Source organism: Microcaecilia unicolor, chromosome 7, assembly GCF_901765095.1.
Source record: "Microcaecilia unicolor chromosome 7, aMicUni1.1, whole genome shotgun sequence".
Lineage (NCBI taxonomy): Eukaryota > Metazoa > Chordata > Amphibia > Gymnophiona > Siphonopidae > Microcaecilia > Microcaecilia unicolor.
Window position 1 is genome coordinate 73892420 of NC_044037.1, and position 21894 is coordinate 73914313.

The following is a 21894-nucleotide window of genomic DNA, read 5'->3' on the forward strand; positions in this document are numbered from 1 at the left end:
GGCAGATCGTCTGGCACGGATACTCTTACCTCGGCTATGCTGCTCTTGAGCCAGTCAAAAACCCGTCCCTTGCTTTTGCTGGAGAGCCGGAGGGGCCTTCGGCACACACTGCTGACGAGAGCAAGCCTGCTGGGAGCGAACTTGAACAGGCTGTCGAGAGGCAGGAGTGTACCTACGCATAATATAGGAATAGGGAGCACTCCTCCTCCCTCCAAAAAACCTCCTAGAGGAGGAGGTAGTAGCAGACTGCGTCCGGTGGGAGAGAGAATCCATAGCATCATGATGCTTCTTGAGGGTATCGACCATATTCTCGACCTTCTCTCCAAAAAGGTTATCCCCCCAGCAAGGAACATCCGCCATTCGCTGCTGGGACTTCTGATCCAGGTCCGAGACACGCAGCCATGAGAGTCTGGATCACGATACCCTGAGCAGCTACTCAGGATGCGGCATCAAAAGTGTCATAAGCCCCCATGGCCAGGAATTTGCGACACGCCTTCTGCTGCCTGACCACCTGGTGAAAAGGTTCAGCAAGCTTCACAGAGTTCTGTAAGTGAATGCTGGTGTACAGCTGGTATGTTTGGATCTTGGCGGTGAGCATTCCAGCCTGATACGTACGCCTCCCAAAAGAATCCAAGGTCCTAGCCTCTCTGCCCGGGGGCGCCAAGGCATAGTCTCTAGTACTCTTGGCTCTTCTAAGAGCAGAGTCCACCACCATGGAATCGTGAGGAAGTTGGGCCTTCACCATCACAGGCTCACCATGGACTCTGTACTGGGACTCTGACTTCTTGTTGACAACTGAAGAGAGAGAGGGCAAGACCAATTCCGCCACAATGCTTCCCTGAGCGTATTGTGCAGGGGGGCCATTGCAAACTCTGCAGGCGGAGGAGGATAATCCAGAACCTCGAAAATATCAGCCCTGGGCTCATCCACAGCCTCCATGGGAAATGGAATGTCCTTAGACATTTCCCGCACAAAAGATGAAAAAGTAAGACTCTCAGGTGGAGACTGTAACTTCAATAGGCGGAGTAGGATCAGAAGGAAGCCCCTGGAAGTCCTCCTCCAAGAAATACCTGGGATCTTCCTCCTCTCCCCATGAGTGCTCCTCTTCGGTATTGGACAGAAGCTCTCGGTACCATGAGAAGGAGATCTATGGCGATGCTTCTTAGCCTTCGCGCGACGCCCATCATCGACACTCCTCGGTACCGATGAGGACGTGGAATCCTCACGTCTCCTCAGGGCCAGGTCCGACTCAGGTCGGTCTCGGGGGGCCTGCCTAGCAGTAGGCCTCGAGACGGGTGGAGACCCACTCGATGCCTCGCTGCTCCCAGCTCGAAGTGGTCTCTCGGCAGCCATTACCTGGACTCTCAGTGCTGCTTCCCTGGACGTCGACCTTGGTACCGATGTCGATGCTGACGTCGAAGGACCAATCCGAAAAAAATCTCTCATGCTGAGCCTCTTGAGCCACCTGGGTCCTCTTCTTCATCAACTTGCAAGCAGCTGGAAGATCATTGACCCCGAGGCACTGGAGACACCACGTGTAAGGGTCGGTAAACGAGATGGTCCGGTTGCAGCAAGTACAGCGCTTGAAGCCGCTGGGAGTCCTCGATGACATGAGAGGGAAAATAGTGTCTGCGAAGTCAAACGGCTCGATGGTGCCAATTAAAAAGGCACAAAAAAAAAAAAGGGGGGAAAAAAAAAAAAAAAGACACGGCTGAGGGACCTAAAGGCAGCCACAACGGAAAAACAAAGAAAACTTGAAAAAAAACTAAAAATTAAAGGGAAAATAATTTTTTTTTTAGATTTGAAAAACTACTGAAAAATAAAGAAAAACGATGCGACATATGCAGAAAAGCGATCTCCTGGGCACAAACCGACGAGGAGCAGCGAAAAACACCACCCCTTTGTAGTCACGGAAAAAAGAAACTAGTTGGTCAGGAAGCGGCTCACGCATGCGCAGTGCGCCCAGACCCGCGCAGGCGAGCACTCTGAAGACTTCTAGGTTTTTCTATAGAGAAGTTCTGGTCTCCTGGGCCGTCGACCCACATGTAAGAATATGGAGCCTGCTTGGCCTTGGGGAAAAAGTAATAACATTGCTATTTTTCAGTTACAGATGCATGAACTGAGGCACAAGGACACATTGGATAAAGTTATAAAAACAAATATGTCATTGCGAGAGAGAAAGACTTCGCTCGGAGCAGTGCCGCACTGTGGGGAAGTGGGAGACTGTGTGGGAGCCCTTCTTGCAGAATTGTTCATGTTAATTGTTTGGGAAGGGGGAGGAATCTGTGGGTGGGGGGCTGTTGGTGGGTGGACATTGAACAGTGGGAGGAAGAGTGCATTGGTGGGGGATAGGATGGGATGGGGTAGGGAGGTGGGGGGGATTTGTTTGACTGAGTAGTGGGAACCTTCGTAAAACATGGAAAATTTGAAGAAAAAGTTTGCTAAGTTGAGCAAGTTAAATTTTCATAGAAACTGTTAGTTGAGGTGAAGTGTCTTTGATTATATGTGTTGAATATGTTTGGGTGCCTCACTGGCTGTCTGTATTTTTATTAATGTATAATAAACTCTTCAAAAAGTTTTTAAAAAACCCAAATATGTCAGTTCTTATTTATGCTCTATGGCAAGACAATTCCACTAGTTGGTGGAGCACAAATAGAAACACATTAAATTATTTTTCCATTTATTCTTTTTCTCTCTGTAACACTTATAAAGGACATGAGAAGGAGAACATCCTGTCAGCCCCAACCACCAAGTAGGTATCTGAGTTTAAACTTGCTGGTACTAACCTGGCCAACCCATGGCCTGGAATATATATATATATATATATATATATATATATATATATATATATATATATTCCAATGCATATATATATATTCCAATGCATATATATATATGTCCTCAGTCAAACAAATCCCCCCCACCTCCATGTTCAAAGGAAATCATGCAGAGCGACACCCACCTGCAAGCCTTCTCAGAAGCTGCTCCCATGCTCTGGAACTCATTCCCAGAGGTATTATGCCTAGCTCAAGGCTACCTCTACTTCAGGAAGCACGTGAAAGCCTGGCTCAAGGCCTTTTATGGCTGTGGTAACTGACTAAACCAATCACTCTGACTGCTCAGGACCAGCCTACCACATGCCATCAGTTCCAATACCTTATTTGAATATACATTCAATTTACCTTCAGTTTAGACACCTACTTTTTCTTCCAATGCCTTTGTCAACATGTCTCAATACACATGTCCCTTGTGCTGCCTATTTGTTTTATGCTGACACCAAGTATCGTATTTGTTATATGAATGTTCTACTACACTGTCTTAATGTGTATGGCATTGAAGTTATTGCTATTACTATAATTTAATTTCCAAGTTTACCTCACTGTAATATGCTGTGTAGTATGCTAATATTTGGTCATTTTTACTATAATTATACTGTTACAAAAAAAAGTTGTCTATGTCCAACTGCACTTGCTGTACACAAACTTGGGCAAATCTTATCATCCAGGTGGTTAATAAATCTTAATACAATATACAGTCATCCATAAGGAACCACCAATGAAACACTGTAGCTTGGATTACAGGATGAGAATTTATACCCCTTGTACAAAATCACAACACTATTGGAGGTGTCCAGAACAGGTCTACTTTTAACCCTGGAAGTTTCAGAATATTATAAATCACATGTGGTTGCATGTAGCATTTTGGGGTAGCCATGTATCAAAGAAAGATCTTTATTTTGAAAACAGGTTGGAATTTGTTCTATTAAGGACATCATTAGCATATGAGCACTGTATAATAATGAAAGGCTGGCCTGGTGGCTAAGTGGCAGTGCTGTCCATTGCTATGCGAAGAGTCCTAGGTTCATTTCCCAGGTCAGATCTTCCATTCTACAGGTCAGAGTTGTTCACAGCTTCTTGACATGGAGAGATCACAGTAATTGTGGAATGGTGAAGCCTAATGTCAGAATTTAAAATTCCTAGTTGAGGACTGGCATTGCAATGGGAAGGCTATATTAATAGGAAAAAAAATATCCCCTGTTGGTGCGAAAAGGATCAGATCACAGCCTCGATTCTGACCGAACTAAAAATCCAAAGGAGTAGAAAAAAATGATCAGATCCAAAAATAATTAAACAACACTATGCATACAAGGACAGGCACATGTAATCATGAAATTACTGCCCCACCCTCCAAATCTGTCACAGAAATTGTTTCTCACCTTCATGCAGCACTTGGGCCATCCAGTAGTTGAGTCTCAGGAAGACTGAATCATCTTTGATACAGTTTATGTAGTGCAGCAACAAGGGACTCTTCAGCACTGAGCCCATTTGTGCAGGAAACTGTAAGACAAATGGGCCTTATAGTCCTTATCTGTTGTCATGTTTTTATGACAGCTCTGCATCAGAACAGGCAGGCAAAGGTGGCATGCTGTGCCTCTCTTTATAAGTCTAATCTTTCCTGGGCCTGGGAAATGGTAAATAGTTCCACAACTCATAGGAGGAGTTAAATCCTCAAAGTTAGGACCTTGATAAAGAGGATACATTTCAAGTGCAAAACACATGAAAAGGTGCTTTTCCTATCCATCTTTTTTTTATTTTTGTCTATGCTCCCTATACTGAATCACAACAGGTTCAACAGACCACAACGGAGGCAAAAAGCTTCAAGAAAATGTAATAAATAGAACAAAACAAAAAAAAGTTTTTGAATCGTTTAAAAATCTTTTCAAGTAAGATAGCCTTTGAAGTTAAAGTAAAGGAATGTGTTCAACACCCACAAGACAAGACTTAATCTGGGTACCCTATCACATAACAAAATTATACTGCTTTGTCATACTCACCCATCTCTCCCAGTTTCTCACCTCCATTTCCCTGCGAGACCATGATTAGAATGCTTGTATGTTTCATTTATATAGTCTGATAATTGTCATCTTTTGCTTATTTCTCACTGAAGGTGGTATTGCTTTCAAAAGCTAGTCAAAACATGCTAGTAGTCCAATAAAAAAGGCATATTTGACTTCTGTTCATTAAATATGGACTCTCAAAAGCTTTAGAGAACAGCAATATCTGACCATATGAAGGGGGTGAGTTAACAGAAGGGTTTTTTTTCTCAAAAATACAATTACAATTTTTGCTTAAACATTAAAATATGTGTCTCAGCATTACAGTGCTATCTAGTGGAAAGATTAAGCAAAACAGGTGTACAGAGAAAGACATACTTGAGTCTCTTAAAATGCTTTAAGCTCAGTCTCCATCTCTGCTGAAAAGACACCCCCACATAGGAGGTTCAAAAGCAAATAAGGGGCCAAATTCTTATCAACTGTAGCTGTCTCAAAGAGGAAAATTACAGCCTATCCACCCTCACTAACCACTAGGAGTGGTTAGTGCAGCAGACTCTGATCCTGGGGAACTGGGTTCGATTCCCACTGCAGCTCCTTGTCACTCTGAGCAAGTCACTTAACCCTCCATTGCCCCAGGTACAAATAAGTACCTGTATATACTATGTAAACCGCTTTGAATGTAGTTACAAAAACCACAGAAAGACGGTATATCAAGCCCCATTCCCTTTCCCTTATTTTGTACAAAGGGTGCTACAAAATTAGCAAGCAGCAATTACCCAGTGCTTATACATTATGAAAGTAGCAACTAACAGGAATAACTGGTCAAGCTTACTTGGTTTTATTTTACAACTTTTTTCTAGCTCGTGGCCTAAAGCGTAGTTTATTCCAGATGATTTTTTATTTTCTTATTCTGTAAAGATATACTATTTATTTTTTATTTATTGCATTTGTATCCCACATTTTCCCACCTTTTTGCAGGCTCAGTGTGGCTGAATCATGAATCATGGAAATACAATTTGTTACAACTCGGTTATGGATTACATTGTGATGAGTTATGCGAGTTATGCGAGACAAAGTCAAAGTATCGTTAAGGAATATAATAATGGAAAAGAGCACTGAAACATTGGAAGGAAATAACGGAAACAAAAAGGGGCAATATATAATAACAGGAAAACATTTGGTATACATTTTCTGTGAGTAAAGGTATGAGTGTGGTGAGACTACAAATTCCAAACACTAAATTCCCAGCAGACAATAAATTCTAAATAAATAAGTCTTCAGCACTATAGAAATAGCCAAGTAGTACTTAAACCAAAAAGCTTTGCTTAAAGTCTTCACTTTTTTGTCATAGCAAACCCAAACTAGCTCTTTCAAAAGGGAACTGGCAAGGTTTGTCATCTGATGAGACTAAAGTGGAGCTTTCTGGTCTCAGTGGTAAGCACTGTGTGGTGTAAAACAAGCAAAGCACATCATGCTAATACCTCCTTACAGTTGAGTATGAGAGTGGCAGGCCTTACGGTGTGGGGATGTTTTGCAGCAGTGGGTACAGGGAAGCCTGTGAAGAGTAAGGAAAAGATGGGATGGCATGAAGTACAGGCAGATCCTGGAAGAAAACCTGTACCAGTCTGCCATAGACTTGGGGCTAGGGAGATTCAACTTTCAGCAGGATAATGGCTCAGCTAGAAGAAAGTGAACCTGTAAATAGCCCAGACTGGAATTCAATAGAAAATATGTTGCAAGATTTAAAAACGGCAAGCCATGGATGATCCCACATGACTTCAAGGACCTACTGATTTGAAATTCTATGAGCCCACCTTTAGGGAAAAAAAACAACTTAGGTATCCACCAACCAGTAGGGCTAGACAGCTTGAGCCCCTAAATCTTAATTGTGTTGACCTAAATTTCAGACACAGCAGCTGGAGCTTCCTGACCTCCTCTCCAACTATCCTGGAACACAAACCTTCTGCACTGAAAGCCATTAACCCTACCAGGCTTATAACTTCTGGAATCCCAGAAACAACCCTGGGTCAACTGAATGCATGCCAGCAAGTGTCGGATTTCACCAACTCTTTACCAGTTTATCTAGGTCCTCCACAAACAACAACTTGCCTTTAAAAGGTAACTTACCTGGAAGTTACATCTGCCACCCAGCTCCTAAGCCACAAGAACCACTGTGCTGCCCTCAAAAAGGCCATACTTTTGGATGAAGCTCTTGTGAGATCATAGAGCAGGTTAGCAAAAAGGCTGCCCCCATTTCAAGCCAAGCAAACCTTTAACAGTTCTTCTACACCATCCCCTAGAGCAGCGTTTCCCCAAGTTGGTCCTGGAATACCCCCTTGCCAGTTAGGTTTTCAGGATAGCCACAATGAATATGCATGAGATCAATTTGCATATAATTGAGGCAGTGTATGCATACCAATGTCATGCATATTCACTGTGGATATCCTGAAAACCTACACAGATTTGGGAAACACCACTCTAGAGCTTTGCTAGGTAACTACCTGGTCCAAACACCACATGCCCTGGTCAATAAATCTCAGATGGTACCCAGCAAGGCCAAGGTGGAAACCTTGAAGACCTGTTTTAATATGGTCCTGCTCATCCCTTCAGGGCTGTGCATCCTTCAACCAAAACAGTAGTCTTCATGACCACCGAAACCAGAACATCCACCTTTGGGAAAGGATATAGATGTACCACAGATCTCACTACCTTCAACCCTGAATCTGGGATGCCCCATTCTGCTGCTATCATCTCTTGTATTGCTCTATGCACCAGGAAGGCCCATGAAGGCTTTACAATACCCTCTAGGAACAGGTCCTCTATTTTTGTGGTTGCTTCTGGCTCTGTATTTGAAATCTTCAACATTGAAAGGACCGAACAATGAGGAAGAACTCATTCCTTTGAAAAATCCTAACTGCCTCCTGCAACCTGTACTCTGGATCTGCAAGATGGGTACTATGTCCTTCTACACTCAGGCATTAAGGGAATCATCCAATGCCAACAATTCTACCTACAGGAATTCCTCCTTAACCCCAAGCTTAGGCTTCTTGAGGCTCCTAGGTCCCTTACCAAGTCTGCTGAAACCTCCACCCACATCTTTGCCTCATACAGAAAGCCTTGTGCATATGCAGAATTAATTCAGGTGAAACCCCCTGCAAAAAGCCATCCTGTACTGCATCTGGGCTCAAAGAGCCTCTGTGTATTTCCTACTGTTTCCAGCTCCATCCAACATAGAAGGGGCCCCTTCCTCCTCCACAGGATCCAAAATAGTATTTCCTGCCAAAAGTGGGTCCTCCACACAATCAGACAGCTCTCTGTGCTCTGCCTCTAACACCTGCAGCTGACTGCTGCCAGCTGCACTGGGCAAAGAAACCACGTCAGAGCGCTACTGCACACACCCACAGTTTGAGTAATGGCTGCCACACATGCACAGGCCAGTGACATGTGCACCACAGCCAGGAAGGGCTGCTGCTAGGCTCTCTGTGGGCTTTGAGGACTACCCTTGCCTCCCTCCCACTGATGCCAAAAAGCTCTAGGATGCTGCTGCCATAGCACTTTAGTGTTATTTAAGTCCTGGCTTGCTCGCTCTTTTTCCCCCCTTTTTAAATGTTAGATGGATCCTATTCCTGAGGGTTCTCAAGGGCCCTGACCCATGAGTTGTGAAGGGGTAATGAGGTATATGCAACTTACTCCAAGCATGGATCTATGGAATTGGGGTAGAGAATGACACGGGGACAAAGTTTGTCTCCGTCCCCGCAGGTTCTTTCTCCGTCCCCATCCCATCCCCGCCCCCTCAGGCTCTGTCCTCATCTGCAGAAGCCTCAAACACTTATGATTTTATATGTAAATCTTTTTATTAAAATATAAAAAGGAATATGCTGTGCAACTATTGTGTATAAATTACAAATAGAGAATAATAATGAGCAGCTATAACAACCCTTCTTCCCACCACCACCCTCTACCCTTCCAACCCCAACAATAGGTGATTTCTATTACACCAAGGAATCCTAATTCACACTGTTAAAATGTCCAGGGGTATAAAATACAACCCGTTCTATATGCCCTAGAGGGGAAAAATATGCCCTATAAAGCACTGGTATGTTTTTTAAATCTGTGGATAAATAAGAAATCATCAACAATCTCAGGATTCACTCGAGCTCTCCTGTCTTCCACAGTCTTTCCTGGAATAAAAGTTGTCTTCTTAGAAGATGTACTGGTAGCAGGATGTACAGGATCTCTCATGCAAATTTTGCTAGTTGTGGCCAGTATGTTTGCTTGTTTTTCCAAAAAATCAAAATATCTTTGTAGGCATCACTTAAACATAAATAACAGTCCAGTTCATTAACAGGCTTCAAAGCAGAAAATGACACAGGGACAAAGTTTGTCCCCCGTCCCTGTGGGCTCCGTCCCCATCCCGATGGGATCTGTCCCCGCCCCCGCCAGCTCCGTCCCTACCCCCATGGTTATTGCGGTTCCCCGTCCCCTTCTCTAAATTGGGGTGGGGTAGGGGAGGAGGGTCGGGACCCAGCACCCCGTAGGAAAAAAAGGCTAAACCTGACCTAATCCGAGGACAAGACTAGCTTTCTGGCTTTCTCTCTCTCTCTTTTTTTTATTGATGAGAGGGAAGCTCATAAAGTTTACCTACACAGAGTCTCCCTGATCCAGCCAAGTGGACCAAATCACCAACGTCACAGAATGGCTCGCCTACCATATGCTGGAGATCTAGAAATACCGACTAGTGAAGGACTGCACAAGTTACTTAAACAATGACATCACTAGTTAGTGACTCTCAGTCTCCATCTACTGGTAGAAGGCAAACCAATGCAGCTGAACTGGCTTGGAGGAACACAAAAGAAGTTTTGTTTTTAAATTCTGGAAAAACTGCTTTGATGGCACTATGTGAGAGTGTTATGGATGAATGGATAGGTAGAGATAGGAAATCAGATCTGTCACCTCAAGAAAACAAAATAGCACCTAAGACGAAAGCAAAGCTCTTCAACTACAGTGTGTCTTCCTAAAGAAAACTTCTGAGCCAAAGATGTGGAAAGTTGGCCTCAGTTTAGGTTCAGATCCTATATCCATCTGGGTCAGTAAGGCCTAAGCATGCCACAAAAACAGTGTATTCAGACCTGGGGGAAGGAGAAAAATGATGACTGCTTCTACTGTGGCCATCCCTGTTTACCAATGACCCACACAGAAGGTGCGTCTCTGAGGCATTGCCCCTGTGGCTAAGTGGGTCCACTACACTACTACGATCTAGGGAGAGCAGCAAAATGGTGCTACAGAATGGGAGAAAATATGACAAATATAAAAAAAAAAAAAGAGGGAGGGAAGTCAGATGAAATGGACTACAATATTAGTAAATATACAGGGCAGTAAGAACATGCATACATGCCACCAATGCTCAGCCCTTCTCACCCACCTGTAAGCGGTGTATGTTCTGCACAAGCTGGGTAAAGGTTTGTAGCAGCTCCACTGGGAAGGCTTCATCTTGATGGAGGTGGTGGAAGGAAGAGACATCTTCATGGCTCACGAGACCGCTACTGCTTACTGGCAGGTTCATATGACTATTCCACTTCTGAAGAGGACAAAAAAAAAAAAAAAAAAAGTGAATACTATTACCTTACAAAAAGGCAGTTAAACATATTTTTACCCCATTATAATTTTTTTTAATCTTTGAAGATTTCATTAAATATTTGCAAAACAAAAAAGGTACTGTGAAGAAAGTGTGTTTTAAGCCTGTAAAATGTATTGAATATTTTCCTGCATTATTTATGTTCTGAAGCATATTTCTCCTATTTGGCCAGCAGATGGTGCATGTTTATGCTTAAAAGCTGACTTCTCTTTCTTTAAGTTGGCACACAGATAATAAGAAGTGCCTGTAGTGATGTAACCAGTTTTTATTTGAAACTTGACCGCTCTGGGTTCTGATTGGCCTGGAGTTTGAAGTTACCCAGCAGATGCTGGCTGTTTCTTCAGTTTCAGTCTGGGAGAAGGACAGAGAGAGAGATCTCTTTTGCTGAAGCTCTGAATGAATGTATGCCCTGATCTCCCCAGGTACTTTCTAGGAAGTATTCAAGTGTTTAGTTAGTATTATGATTGATCCTTATTTCACCTGTTTGCCAATTGCACCATTTTGTTTCACTGTTCAATATTTAAGAGAATAAAAATAATTGTTTGCCCAGTTTGTCTGGACTGATAAAGAATCGTTGTGGTTTGTGTGTTGTGTCTGTGAGTGCTTTCTGGAACTGTGGGACCACTGGAAGTGATAATTGGAAAGCAGGAGACTCACCCAGAAGTGGTTGTGACCCAGTCAGTTGGAAGAGAGTGCTAGTGTAGAGTACAAGCGGCGGGTGAAGCGGACCTGAGCTGTATGCGATAGACCCTCTAAGTGGCCAAGGGGTAACCCCAGGTGGGTGGCTAGGCATTTCGTGACAGGTACAAACTTCGTGAAGTTTTCACAAAACCAGACCAAGACCCATTAAACTCCTCTCATATCTCCCACAGGCCCTCCCTACCCCTCCTACCCTCTCCCCCCTGCACCCTGCTTTCCACCCTTCCTCCCCACACTGTCCACACAGTTATAATCCTTCTCTTTTACCCCATCCCTGGAGCCAGGCTGCCTCTTTCCTATTCTGGACTATGTGTAACTGTACCCATAACAGTTCCTCAGTATCCTACACCCCCTACCTGTCCCACTCAATTTAACCCCTCTTAACATTCTGCTTCACTTATAACCTACCCTCCCCCAGGTATTTGGCCAGGGCTGCTCAAGACCTTCTCCTCCTCCCTATAGTGCTCGCAGCAGGTCTGTCAACCTATCCGTATTGCCAATACTATTCAATCTAGATCTCCACTGAGTTTAGGGCCTCTACCCTTTTTTGAAACTGTGAAGCACAGCTACTATTCCCCACTTAAGTTCAATTTATATTTTCCCATAATCCTAGGTAAAACCATCAGCAATACTACTTTCCTATCTTTTCTCAAATGAAATCCTGCCAGCTCCTTAATCTCCCCTAAAATATTCTCCGAACAACACTGAATCAGGGGGAGAAGCCCAACAAATATGCCAAACTGTCCCACACTCCAGACACCTGCCTCTGACATACATCTGAGACCCCCAGGTATATCACCTGAAGCTTCTCTGGCGTTAAGTACCATCTATAGGCATTCTCCTTTATGAGGGTACAAATTGAAGTTTTTCTCACCCCTTCAAATATTTCCTCCACTCCCTTCTGAAAATTTCCCCTATATCTCTTTCCCATACTTTCATATATGGGTATGTAACAAATTTCTCACTATGCATAAGAGTGTGATTGCTTCTTTCAGCCTTTCCATTGAAGCCCTTAGAGTTTCCAGTTCCCATCATCTCTCTCCTCCCCTTTCCCTCACTTTTATGAGCAGTTGAGCCTGCATAAAACTCTCCAACCTCTCTTGTACTTCATTATAGAGTACTGGGTCCCCTCCATCTACCAATTGCTAGACCCTCCGGAGCCCCTTGCTCTCCCATACTTCATAAAATCCTCTTCCTGCCTGAAATATGGGCTCATACTGTATCTATTCCTTTCATATTCTTTAGATTTTCAATAAGTTCTTTGTATAGGGGTTCTTGAATACCCCCTATATTTCATCTTCTCCTCACTTATCCAACCCTGATGAATCCTAGTCCTGGTTTATCTTCTCCTAGCTCCCAGTCCAAAATGTGTTCCAGTTGTGTAGCCAGATACCAGCAGCAATTAAGTAAAACCAAGCTCTCCCCCTTATTCCTATATAGAAGATGGCCTTTTATTTATTTATTTTATTACATTTGTACCCCGCGCTTTCCCACTCATGGCAGGCTCACCCCCCCTCTAGATAAATCTCCCCCCCCCCTCTAGATAAATGTATTGATTGCTCTTTGATTGGATTTCAAGGCTCCCCTTAACACTCTGGAAAAACAGATCAACAGCATGGGAAAATTAGGTTCTTACCTTGATAATTTTCTTTCATTTAGTCACAGCAGATGAATCTATTAACTGATGGGTTGCATCCGCCTACCAGCAGGTGGAGATAGAGAACACTGAAAGCACATGGTGTTCCTGGACGCCCAGCCCCCTCTGCCTTCAGTATATGAAATTTCCAAAGCAGAGTGAATAAGAAAGGCAAAATAAACTTTCCTCACAGACAACAAACTCTGATAGCTTGTCTTCAAGTACTCCTGATGAGGCACAATGTCTGCATGCAACATCTGTACAAATACTAAAGTCAGACAGGGAGGGATCATGGATGCATCTGCTGTGACTAAAGGAAAGAAAATTATCAAGGTAAGAACCTAATTTTCCCTTCCTTGTCATCAACAGCAGATGAATCCATTAACTGATGGGATGTACCAAAGCACTCCCTAAGTAGGGTGGGAACAGGCAACTCCGCGAGCAAGCACTTGCGCTCCAAAATGCACATCCTGCCGCGCTGCCACATCCAACCTGTAATGCCACACAAAAGAGAGCTGAGAAGCCCAGGTAGCCGCACGACAGATCTCTTGAAGAGAAAAGACACCCGTTTCAGCCCATGAAGAGGACATTGCTCTCGCAGAGTGCGCTTTAAACGCTTCAGGCGGTGACCGCCCTGAAAGCAGATAAGCAAAAAAAATGAGTTCCTTAAGCCAGCGGGCTATAGTGGCCTTAGACGCCGGAAACCCCCGTAGGGGACCTGCCAACAGAACAAATGATCAGAATTCCTAAACTCATTTCACATCTGCAGATACTGCCACAGAGCCCTGCGGACATCCAAAAGGCGTAATTGCCCAAAGGAGTCCAGAAACTCCTCCTTCCAAAAGGAAGGAAGAAAAATGGGCTGGTTCAAGTGAAAAACTGAAACCACCTTAGGCAGAAAGGAAGGCACCGTACGAACAGTTACCCCGGATTCCGATAACTGTAGAAAAGGATCCAGACAGGAAACAGCCTGAAGCTCAGACACATTTCTCGCTGTCATCATTGCCACTAAAAAAAAAAACCTGTCTTGAGTCACATCCTTCTCAGAAGCCCGTTTAAGAGGCTCAAACGGAGATCGCTGGAGCGCCTTCAACGCGAGCCCCAGGTTCCAAACTGGACAGGGCGACCGCAAAGGAGGATGGAGACGAAGCGCCCCTCTGAGAAATCGGACAATATCCAGATAAGCAGAAAGGGACAAGCCGAAGACTTCCCCCCCCCCCCCCCCCCCCCCCCGGAAGCAGGCCAATGCTGCCACTTGAACTCAAAGGGAATTGTAGGCCAGGCCCTTTTGTAGCCCGTCCTGCAAAAAGTCCAGCAAGAGCGAGACTGTCACCAGAGTCGGCGAGATAGACTTTGGAGTACACCACACCTCCAAAGTGCGCTAGATCCGAGCATAAGTCACAGAGGTAGACCGCGTGCGAGCTTGCAAGAGCGTGGCAATAACGTTATTAGAATAGCTCTTGTCCCTCAATTGCGCCCTCTCAAGAGCCAGGCCATAAGACCAAAGAGGCAAGGATCTTCCATAGTCACAGGACCCTGAACTAACTAGTTCGGAACCCGAAGCAAAGGAAGAGGCACGTCCACCAGCATCAGTCGGAGATCTGAGTACCACAGACGCCTTGGCCAATCCGGGGCGATGAGAATCACCAATCCTCGGTGCAGGCGAATCCGAAGTAGTACTCGCCCTATCAAAGGTCAAGGAGGGAACACATACAGGAGGCCCGAGGGCTAAGGTTGAACCAGGGCATCCAACCCCACCGAACGGGGATCTCTCCTTCTGCTGAAAAAGCGAGGGACTTTGGCGTTTACGCATGACGCCATGAGGTCCAAGCCTGGAGTCCCCCATTTGGCACAAATCTGAAGAAAAACTTCTTCTGCCAGTTCCCATTGCGCCGGGTCGATTTGACATCTGCTGAGAAAATCGGCTTGTACGTTGCTCTGACCGGCTAGGTGAGCCGCGGACAGCAGCTCTAGGTGGCGCTCGGCCCAGTCACAAATCTGAGCAGCCTCCGCAGCCAGGGCCCTGCACTGATTGCCGCCCTGACAATTGATGTAGGCCACTGCTGTCATGTTGTCCGGCAGAACTCGGACAGGAAGACCCTTCAGCATCCTGTGGAAGGCCAGAAGAGCCTGGAATATCGCTCTCAGTTCCAAGCGATTGATGGACCATCCCGCTTCCGCGGTGGACTACAGACACTGAGCATAGCGTCCCCGGCAATGAGCTCCCCAGCCCGAAAGGCTGGCATCCGTTATCACCAGACACCAAAAAGGAAGAGCCATGCTGTCGGAAAGCCACCAATCCATACTGCGCTGGGCCGCAGGAAGCCACCTTAGTCTGCATTGGTATTCCTGGGAAATCGGCAACCACTGCTGAAGCAGAGCAAGCTGAAATAAGCTCTTGGATGGAAGCATAACGGGAAAAGCCCATCCTAGGATTACTAGCCATCCTAGGATTAATAGAAGAGGCAGCACCCTCGTCAGGATCTTCAATACAAAGGGCCTGTAAGGCATCAGAAATGAGAGCTGGCAGCTCGTCGCAGTGGAAAATCCGAACTGCTTTAGGGTCATCCAACTCCTGTGGCAAGCAACCACCCTCATCTGGATCACCAGTCCGTGAGGGCCTGCCAGACCCCTCAGGCTCCCCGAAACTAGACCACGGGGGAGAACAGGGTGAAGAGTCCCCCTATGATGGGGTATTCACTCGTCTACGCTTAGCGTCAGCCAAAAGCTTGGGGAAAGAAATAAAGTTTCCAGCAGACGCTGGGCTATCAAGAACTGGAGGCAACCCAGTCCGAAAGGAATTGTCAGGAGCCTCAGGCAGTGCTCTTTTTAACACAAAAGCCTTATGCATCAGCAGCACAAATTCAGGGGAGAAAAACTCACCCTGTACCTCCGCCCCCACATTGGGGGAAGCGGAGGCAATAGCTCCTCTAGAAACCTCAAAATGAGGCATCCCCCTGCACTCATACCCTCCGCAACAGCGAGGGTCGAGTCACGCCGCGCCTCCAAGAAGGCGCCCGCTGCCAACTCCGTCGGGCGGGAAGAATCACCGCCCCCCCATGCTTGTGCCAGCATTAGCATCTAGGCAGCACGTGCTGCAAAGCCTCGCTGCTGATCTGCGTTTCTTAATCCCTTCAGCAGCCATCACATACAGAAAACAAAATGGCGCCTTCGCACCAAAACTTACCCCGCAGAGAGAGCTGTCAGCGGGAACCTCCCTAGAGGAGCTGGGAACCACTCTCACCTCAGGAGACAGAGTCAAACGAGCTTCGGTCAAGCTGCACCGAACCAGGAGCTCTGGAGTAAGCCTCAGAAATCGCCACGCTAAGAAAGGGAGCCTCTCTCTTTTTTTTTCACTGTGAGGAAAGTTAGAGGCAGGCAGCCACAGAGGAACTCCGGGAGGAGGGGGAATGGGGTAAGGCAGGGACAAGGAAAACCAAGTATGCCTTTAAAGTGGGCACCACCAGCCACAACACCCCCCGCTCTACTGGAAAAAGCACAGGAGCCACCCCAGGCAGAAATCCAGGAGCTGAGAAAGCGACGTCCACACCTGCTGGGAGATAGAGATATACTGAAGGCAGAGGGGGCTGGGCGTCCATGAACAACATGTGCTTTCAGTGTTCTCTATCACCACCTGCTGGTAGGTGGATACAACCCATCAGTTATATGGATTCATCTGCTGTTGATGACAAGGAAATTAATTTGAATTACCACTATCTTGCCCCTCCATGAAAAACATGTATCTAAGTCTCTTCATATCCCTCTAAAAGTTTTTTTTTTTTTTTTTTTTGGGGGGGGGGGGGGGGGGGTTTCATAATTCAACTCACTGTGCTCAAATTCATTATGGAATATTATCCTACTTACAATCTCAACATAACACTCATTAAAACAGCTTAAACAGCATAGGGTATAGACAGGTAGAACATACAGAAAAATAATCATTCATTTCTATGTAACTCCTAATTTAAGGAAAAGGTGCAGAAAAAAGTATTTCAGTTAAAGTAGGAATACATAAGCAAGTCCTGCTACCATCTGTGCAGCTGGTGTTAGTCCTTGTGTATGGAACTAGCTAGTTAGTTGCTTCTTCCTAGAAGAGCCAAGCAAAGCCATTGTGGGAGTGTGTTCTAGAGTGGGGGGCTGCTCTGGAGAAGGCTCGTTGACAGGTATCACATTACACGATGTTAAGAGAGTAGAGGCCGAATGAAATTCGGTTTTGGTTACAGCACCAAAACTAAAATCCTCTCTCTGTTCGGTTTCAGCCTATTTTAATTTTCAGTCACATTTTCGGTTTTGGTGGAAGCCAAAACTTGGCACTTTTTCCCCCCATTTGTTTCCCTCCTTCCTTCCCCCCTAAAACAGGAATTTCCCCTCTTCCCAGACCCCCTTGAGTGCCTCTCACCTCCTCCCCCTCACTAAAGGCCAACCTGGGTCTAATCTTACAATTGCTGGTGTAAGATTAGACCAAGGGAAGTAGTTGGGCAGGAACCATCCCCAGTTACTCCTGCCCGTTCAGGCTGTACTTTCAAAATGTTTGCCATGACTGAGGCATCAGTTCCACCCTAACTGCACCACTCGCTGTATTTTTTTGTACTGCAATTGAAAGTAATGCTGTTATGATCTTGCACAATAGTTTATATGGTAAATAAAATGCTCCAAATAAATGTTTTTGATATAAACTTTTAGCAGGAATTTTAAGTCTGTAAATTTGGGATGATAGGCTAATTCCTAAGGATCTTCTCTGTGGAGTTATGTCGTCAACTGTCACTCCTAGTGACTACATGCAGAGAGAGATGCAGACTGCAAGCTCTGACAATCCCTAGCAGACCTCCTCAATTCAAATTCACACAACCAAACTTGAGTTTTCAAATTCAGTTTTAGATTCGGCGGAAACCAGCTGATGAGTTCTCAGCTGCAGTTTCAGCCAAAAGTTTTCTGACAGTTTTAGCCGAAACTGGGGATTTGGGGGGGGGGGGGGGGGGGGGGGGGAGAACAGTTTTGGTCAGCCTCTCTTGGAGAAAGTTTAATTTAGGGATCTTCCTTGGGAGGATCTTAGCAACCTTGGAGATGTGTAGAGGGAGATCCTGTTAAATGGGCCACACTACTTGCCTTTAAGAGCCTTGAAGATCAGACAGTTAAATTTAGCCCCATACTGAATGTACATATAACATACACAGCCAAGCCACAAGATACCACCATATCTGCGCTGACCCAAGAGACAAACACCTCAAAATTCTGACTGAATCCTTCAAACAAAAAGGCTACAACCCCAAATAAACTCCAAGAATGTTGCCTCCTCCCTTAAAATACCCAGAGAAAGAGGGAGGAAGGGACATCTAGCAACATAGCTCCGCCGGGGTAATTGCTAGTTAGGCTTAACTAATCTACAAGAACAGCATCATTGCTACAAACATGTTGGAATTTCAGCGAACATATGTCAGCATGCAAGAGGCTTGAGAAGTACAAATTTACAGCGACTCTAGGCAACAGTTCGCAAACAAGTTATCAAAGACTGCAGGGACTCGCACTAAAATGGTCGCTGCAGATTCTAATCAGAAGAGAAGCCTCTCGATGACACGATGCATAGCGACGGTGAATTGTTAGGGAAAGACTGCATTGTGGTTTTCTGAATTAAAATCTGAGCTACAGGCAGTGCATGCTGATATTAAAACTGACGTGGTGGAATCACGTTCAGAAGTACAAACATCGGTCATCGAATTGAACAGGCTGAAGAGTGAATAGAAGGCATAGATACCTCCCCCTGCACAAGTTGGAGAGGGAATTACAAAGAGAAAACAATGCGCCAGGATCTACAGGCAGCTTTGGAAGATCTCAAAAATCGCTCAAGATGCTGCAACTTACAATTTAGAGGCATACGGAATTAGAAAAATATCAGGACTGTACTCTAGTAATTCAGCAGATCTGTGGTATGCTATTTCAGGAAAATAGCGAGCCATCAACTTGCAAGATCATAATTGACTGAGCATATCATGGATTAGGGCCTCAGAGAGATTCAACCCCCCCTGATAACTGCATGCTTTCATGACTTTGGTACCAAAGAAAAAAATCTGGAAAAAGGCTCGTGCTCAGACGGAGATTAAGTGGGCTCATAGTCTGCAGTGGTTTGATTGGAACAACAGGAAGTGACAGTGTCATGTTACAGACTTCTCTTTGGGCTTCTTATTCTCTCCAGGTATACAAAAAAAAATAAAAAATACCTCCAACCCATGGGTGTTGCATTTGTTAACTCTGTGGAGCTTTCTTAGATCAAAGATGAGCCGGGGTCGCCGTACCTCCTCTTTGGCTTATTTGGGGAATGAACCTGCTTTTTTGGCTGGACAAAGGAATCCCACATTACAGAAATGGGTGGAATTGGGCCTGCTTAGGTATAGAGACCTGCTAGATGCGGGGGAACTTCGAACATATGCTGAATTCCAGGACACATTCTACACCAGATAAAGATTTCTTCACTTATCTGCAAATTAAACATTACATGACCCATGTATAATTATGGTACAGCCAGAGACGCCCCCCCCCCCCCCCCCCCCCCACTGGAATGGTGGCGGGCCCAGTCATAGAGCTCAGGCCATTACAGACCTTGGCTGAGTCGGAAATCTGATGGCTGACATAACTGGGAGCTTACTGGAAAAGTATGGCCTAGTTTGTAGCCTGGATTGAGGCCTAAATAAGCTAAATTAGGAAAAGTTAGGTCAATAGATATGGAAACAAAATGGAGGATTTCAGCACAAAATGGAAGCCGTATCTGTTACAAAGTGGAATTTTCTCTAATGTAAGTTAGAAAAACAAGTTGAGAAATGAGTGAGTCATGCCAGGTACAAAGAAAATAGGGAACTAGCTGTCCAAGAGGGGAGGGAGACTTTCCTGTGAGCAGGATTGTGGTCAGCCATGGTGTGAGAAAGGAAAGGTGTAGCTGGATGCAGGGTCTTGCTTAAGATTTGTGGTCAAGCGAGCTAAAGACAAAACCATGTCAGCAAGATAGAAGCTACTCATTAGCATGAGCCAATCAGTGGTAACCATGACATTAGCATAGATCCAATCAGGTATATCTATTGTCATATTATCCATATCCTGAGGGCACCTATAAAAATCAGAGTATTTCCTGGTTTGAGCTAGAGAGAAGGGTTGCCACTCTATCTCTCCAAGGGAAACCAATGTGTCCAGCAGAATTGATAAATTACCTAATTGCTTTCCCTTGTAAAACCTTTAATTGGTAAAAGAAATTATAAAAGATTAGGAGCTAATTAACACCTGTTTGCAGCTGGATTATTATATTCCTATAATTAATTGATTGTACACGCCTGTTGTCAATCACTGATTTGCCTTGTATCTTGGCAAATAAACTCCTCATCCCAAATGATGTTCTGTGGACTTCACTTTATGATCAGAGGCTGTAAGTATAAATGCTTTCGCTGTATCAGGCTATCTTTCGCTGCATTGTATAACCTGTGACATAAATCCAGTTTGTCATAAGGCTGGTATCTTTTCCTTAGACCTAACGTCTCTCTTAGTGGCAATTCCTTTTAGACCTTCACAACTCCTTGATTACCCCAGTACTAGTGCTATTTAGAGATGGAGTCAGATTTAAGGTCACTCCAGCCTTCTTGGGGGTTTCTGAACCCTCATATTAAAACACCCAACAGGGATGCTGCAGGTGGACCCAAATGATATTGAACACTTTTGAGAATGCTTGGTTAGGGCTTGAGAAGTTTAGAGGGGTCATTTCTATGTTCTATCGCTTTTTTCAGGGAACAGATTTTCAGAAATATCCTTTTATGGATGCTTGGGAGCACGATTTGCAAAGTGAGCTGAGTGAATGGAATACGATATGTTTAGAGGTTAAAAAATCCTTTCCATGTGTGATGCTGAAGGAAAACACCTATAAAATCCTTACTTAATGGTACTATACATCTGTGAAAATACACAGAATATTCTCAACAGTTCCAGATATCTGCTGGCGCTGTGGAGTTGAAAAGGGGCCATTTTAACATATTTGGTGGGAGTGCCCACCAATCATGAACTTTTGGCGATCGGTGACACAGAGCATCTCTCCTTGGTGGTTGGGAGGGAGCTTTCTTCTAGAGCTGAAATGGTGCTTATTGGGTTTAGGGAATCGGAGGGGTCCAAAATGGCAGCGGGGCTTTAAATGGATGTATCTTACTGTGCCTAATCTGTGATCACTGCGCATTGCCAGCAAATGGATGGTCCCAGCTCTTTTGACTGGGGATTGAAACTACAACTTCTTGGGGTAATGGTGCACATGACTGCTAAGCAACAGGGACATTATGATCCAGATGAAGAGGAGTGACTCCATTTGGATCAATTACTACAAAGATTGCAGATCATATCTTAAAATGCTGGGGAGGGTGTATGGGTTGGTGGGGGGGGGGGGGGGGGGTTCCAGGTGGTTTATAGTGAGCACTGGGACATTGAAGGAACACTGGTTCCTAGATATCACCTCTATGTGGGAAGGGGGGAGGGGGTTGATTCAGGTGGGATGGGTTTGGGGATTTGGGTTGGATGGGGGTGGGGGTTCTCTGTTGAGTTATGATCTGAAATGATGTATTTTGGCATTACTGTTTTGGTTAATGCAAAGCTATTGTACCTCAACATTTTATGGTGAAATTATTGCTCTTTTGTATCTTTTGCCAAAAATCTATTGTTACAACAACAACAAACAAAATACCGAAGGAAAAACCTTTTGCAGAATAAGGAAAACAAAGCCACAGAGAGAATCCCCCTTGTAGTGACACACAACCCTGAGCTAGAAAAATTAAGAATCATAAAAGATCCACAGCCACTACTCCAGGAGGATGAACTACTGAGATATTCCCATCCCCACCAGTGCTGGCCTTCTGACAGCCACCCAACTTAAAACACAAACTAGTGAAACGCAAGCACCCGACAGAAGCTCAAAAAGAAGAGTGGCACACATCCTTGCACCATTTCACAGGATCCCACAGTCATTCACAAAAGAAAAATGTTCAACATAAAGGAAGCCTTCACAAAGGAAAAATATTCAACATAAAGGAAGCCTTCACATGCTCATCTTCCAATGTGGTATATATCATTCAG

At 44.8% G+C, this 21894-nt stretch overlaps 1 protein-coding gene across 3 annotated transcripts in view; it reads right to left on the reverse strand.

Moving 5' to 3' along the window:
- CENPI (centromere protein I) overlaps positions 1-21894 on the reverse strand; it is a 122132-nt gene that overhangs the window by 25835 nt on the left and 74403 nt on the right. For all 3 annotated transcript variants that reach the window (XM_030210014.1, XM_030210012.1, XM_030210013.1), the window contains exons 10-11: positions 10257-10412; positions 4217-4337 (exon numbers count right to left, since the gene is read on the reverse strand). In XM_030210014.1, the coding sequence (XP_030065874.1) occupies positions 4217-4337; positions 10257-10412 (277 nt within the window). The remainder of the gene's footprint in view (positions 1-4216; positions 4338-10256; positions 10413-21894) is intronic.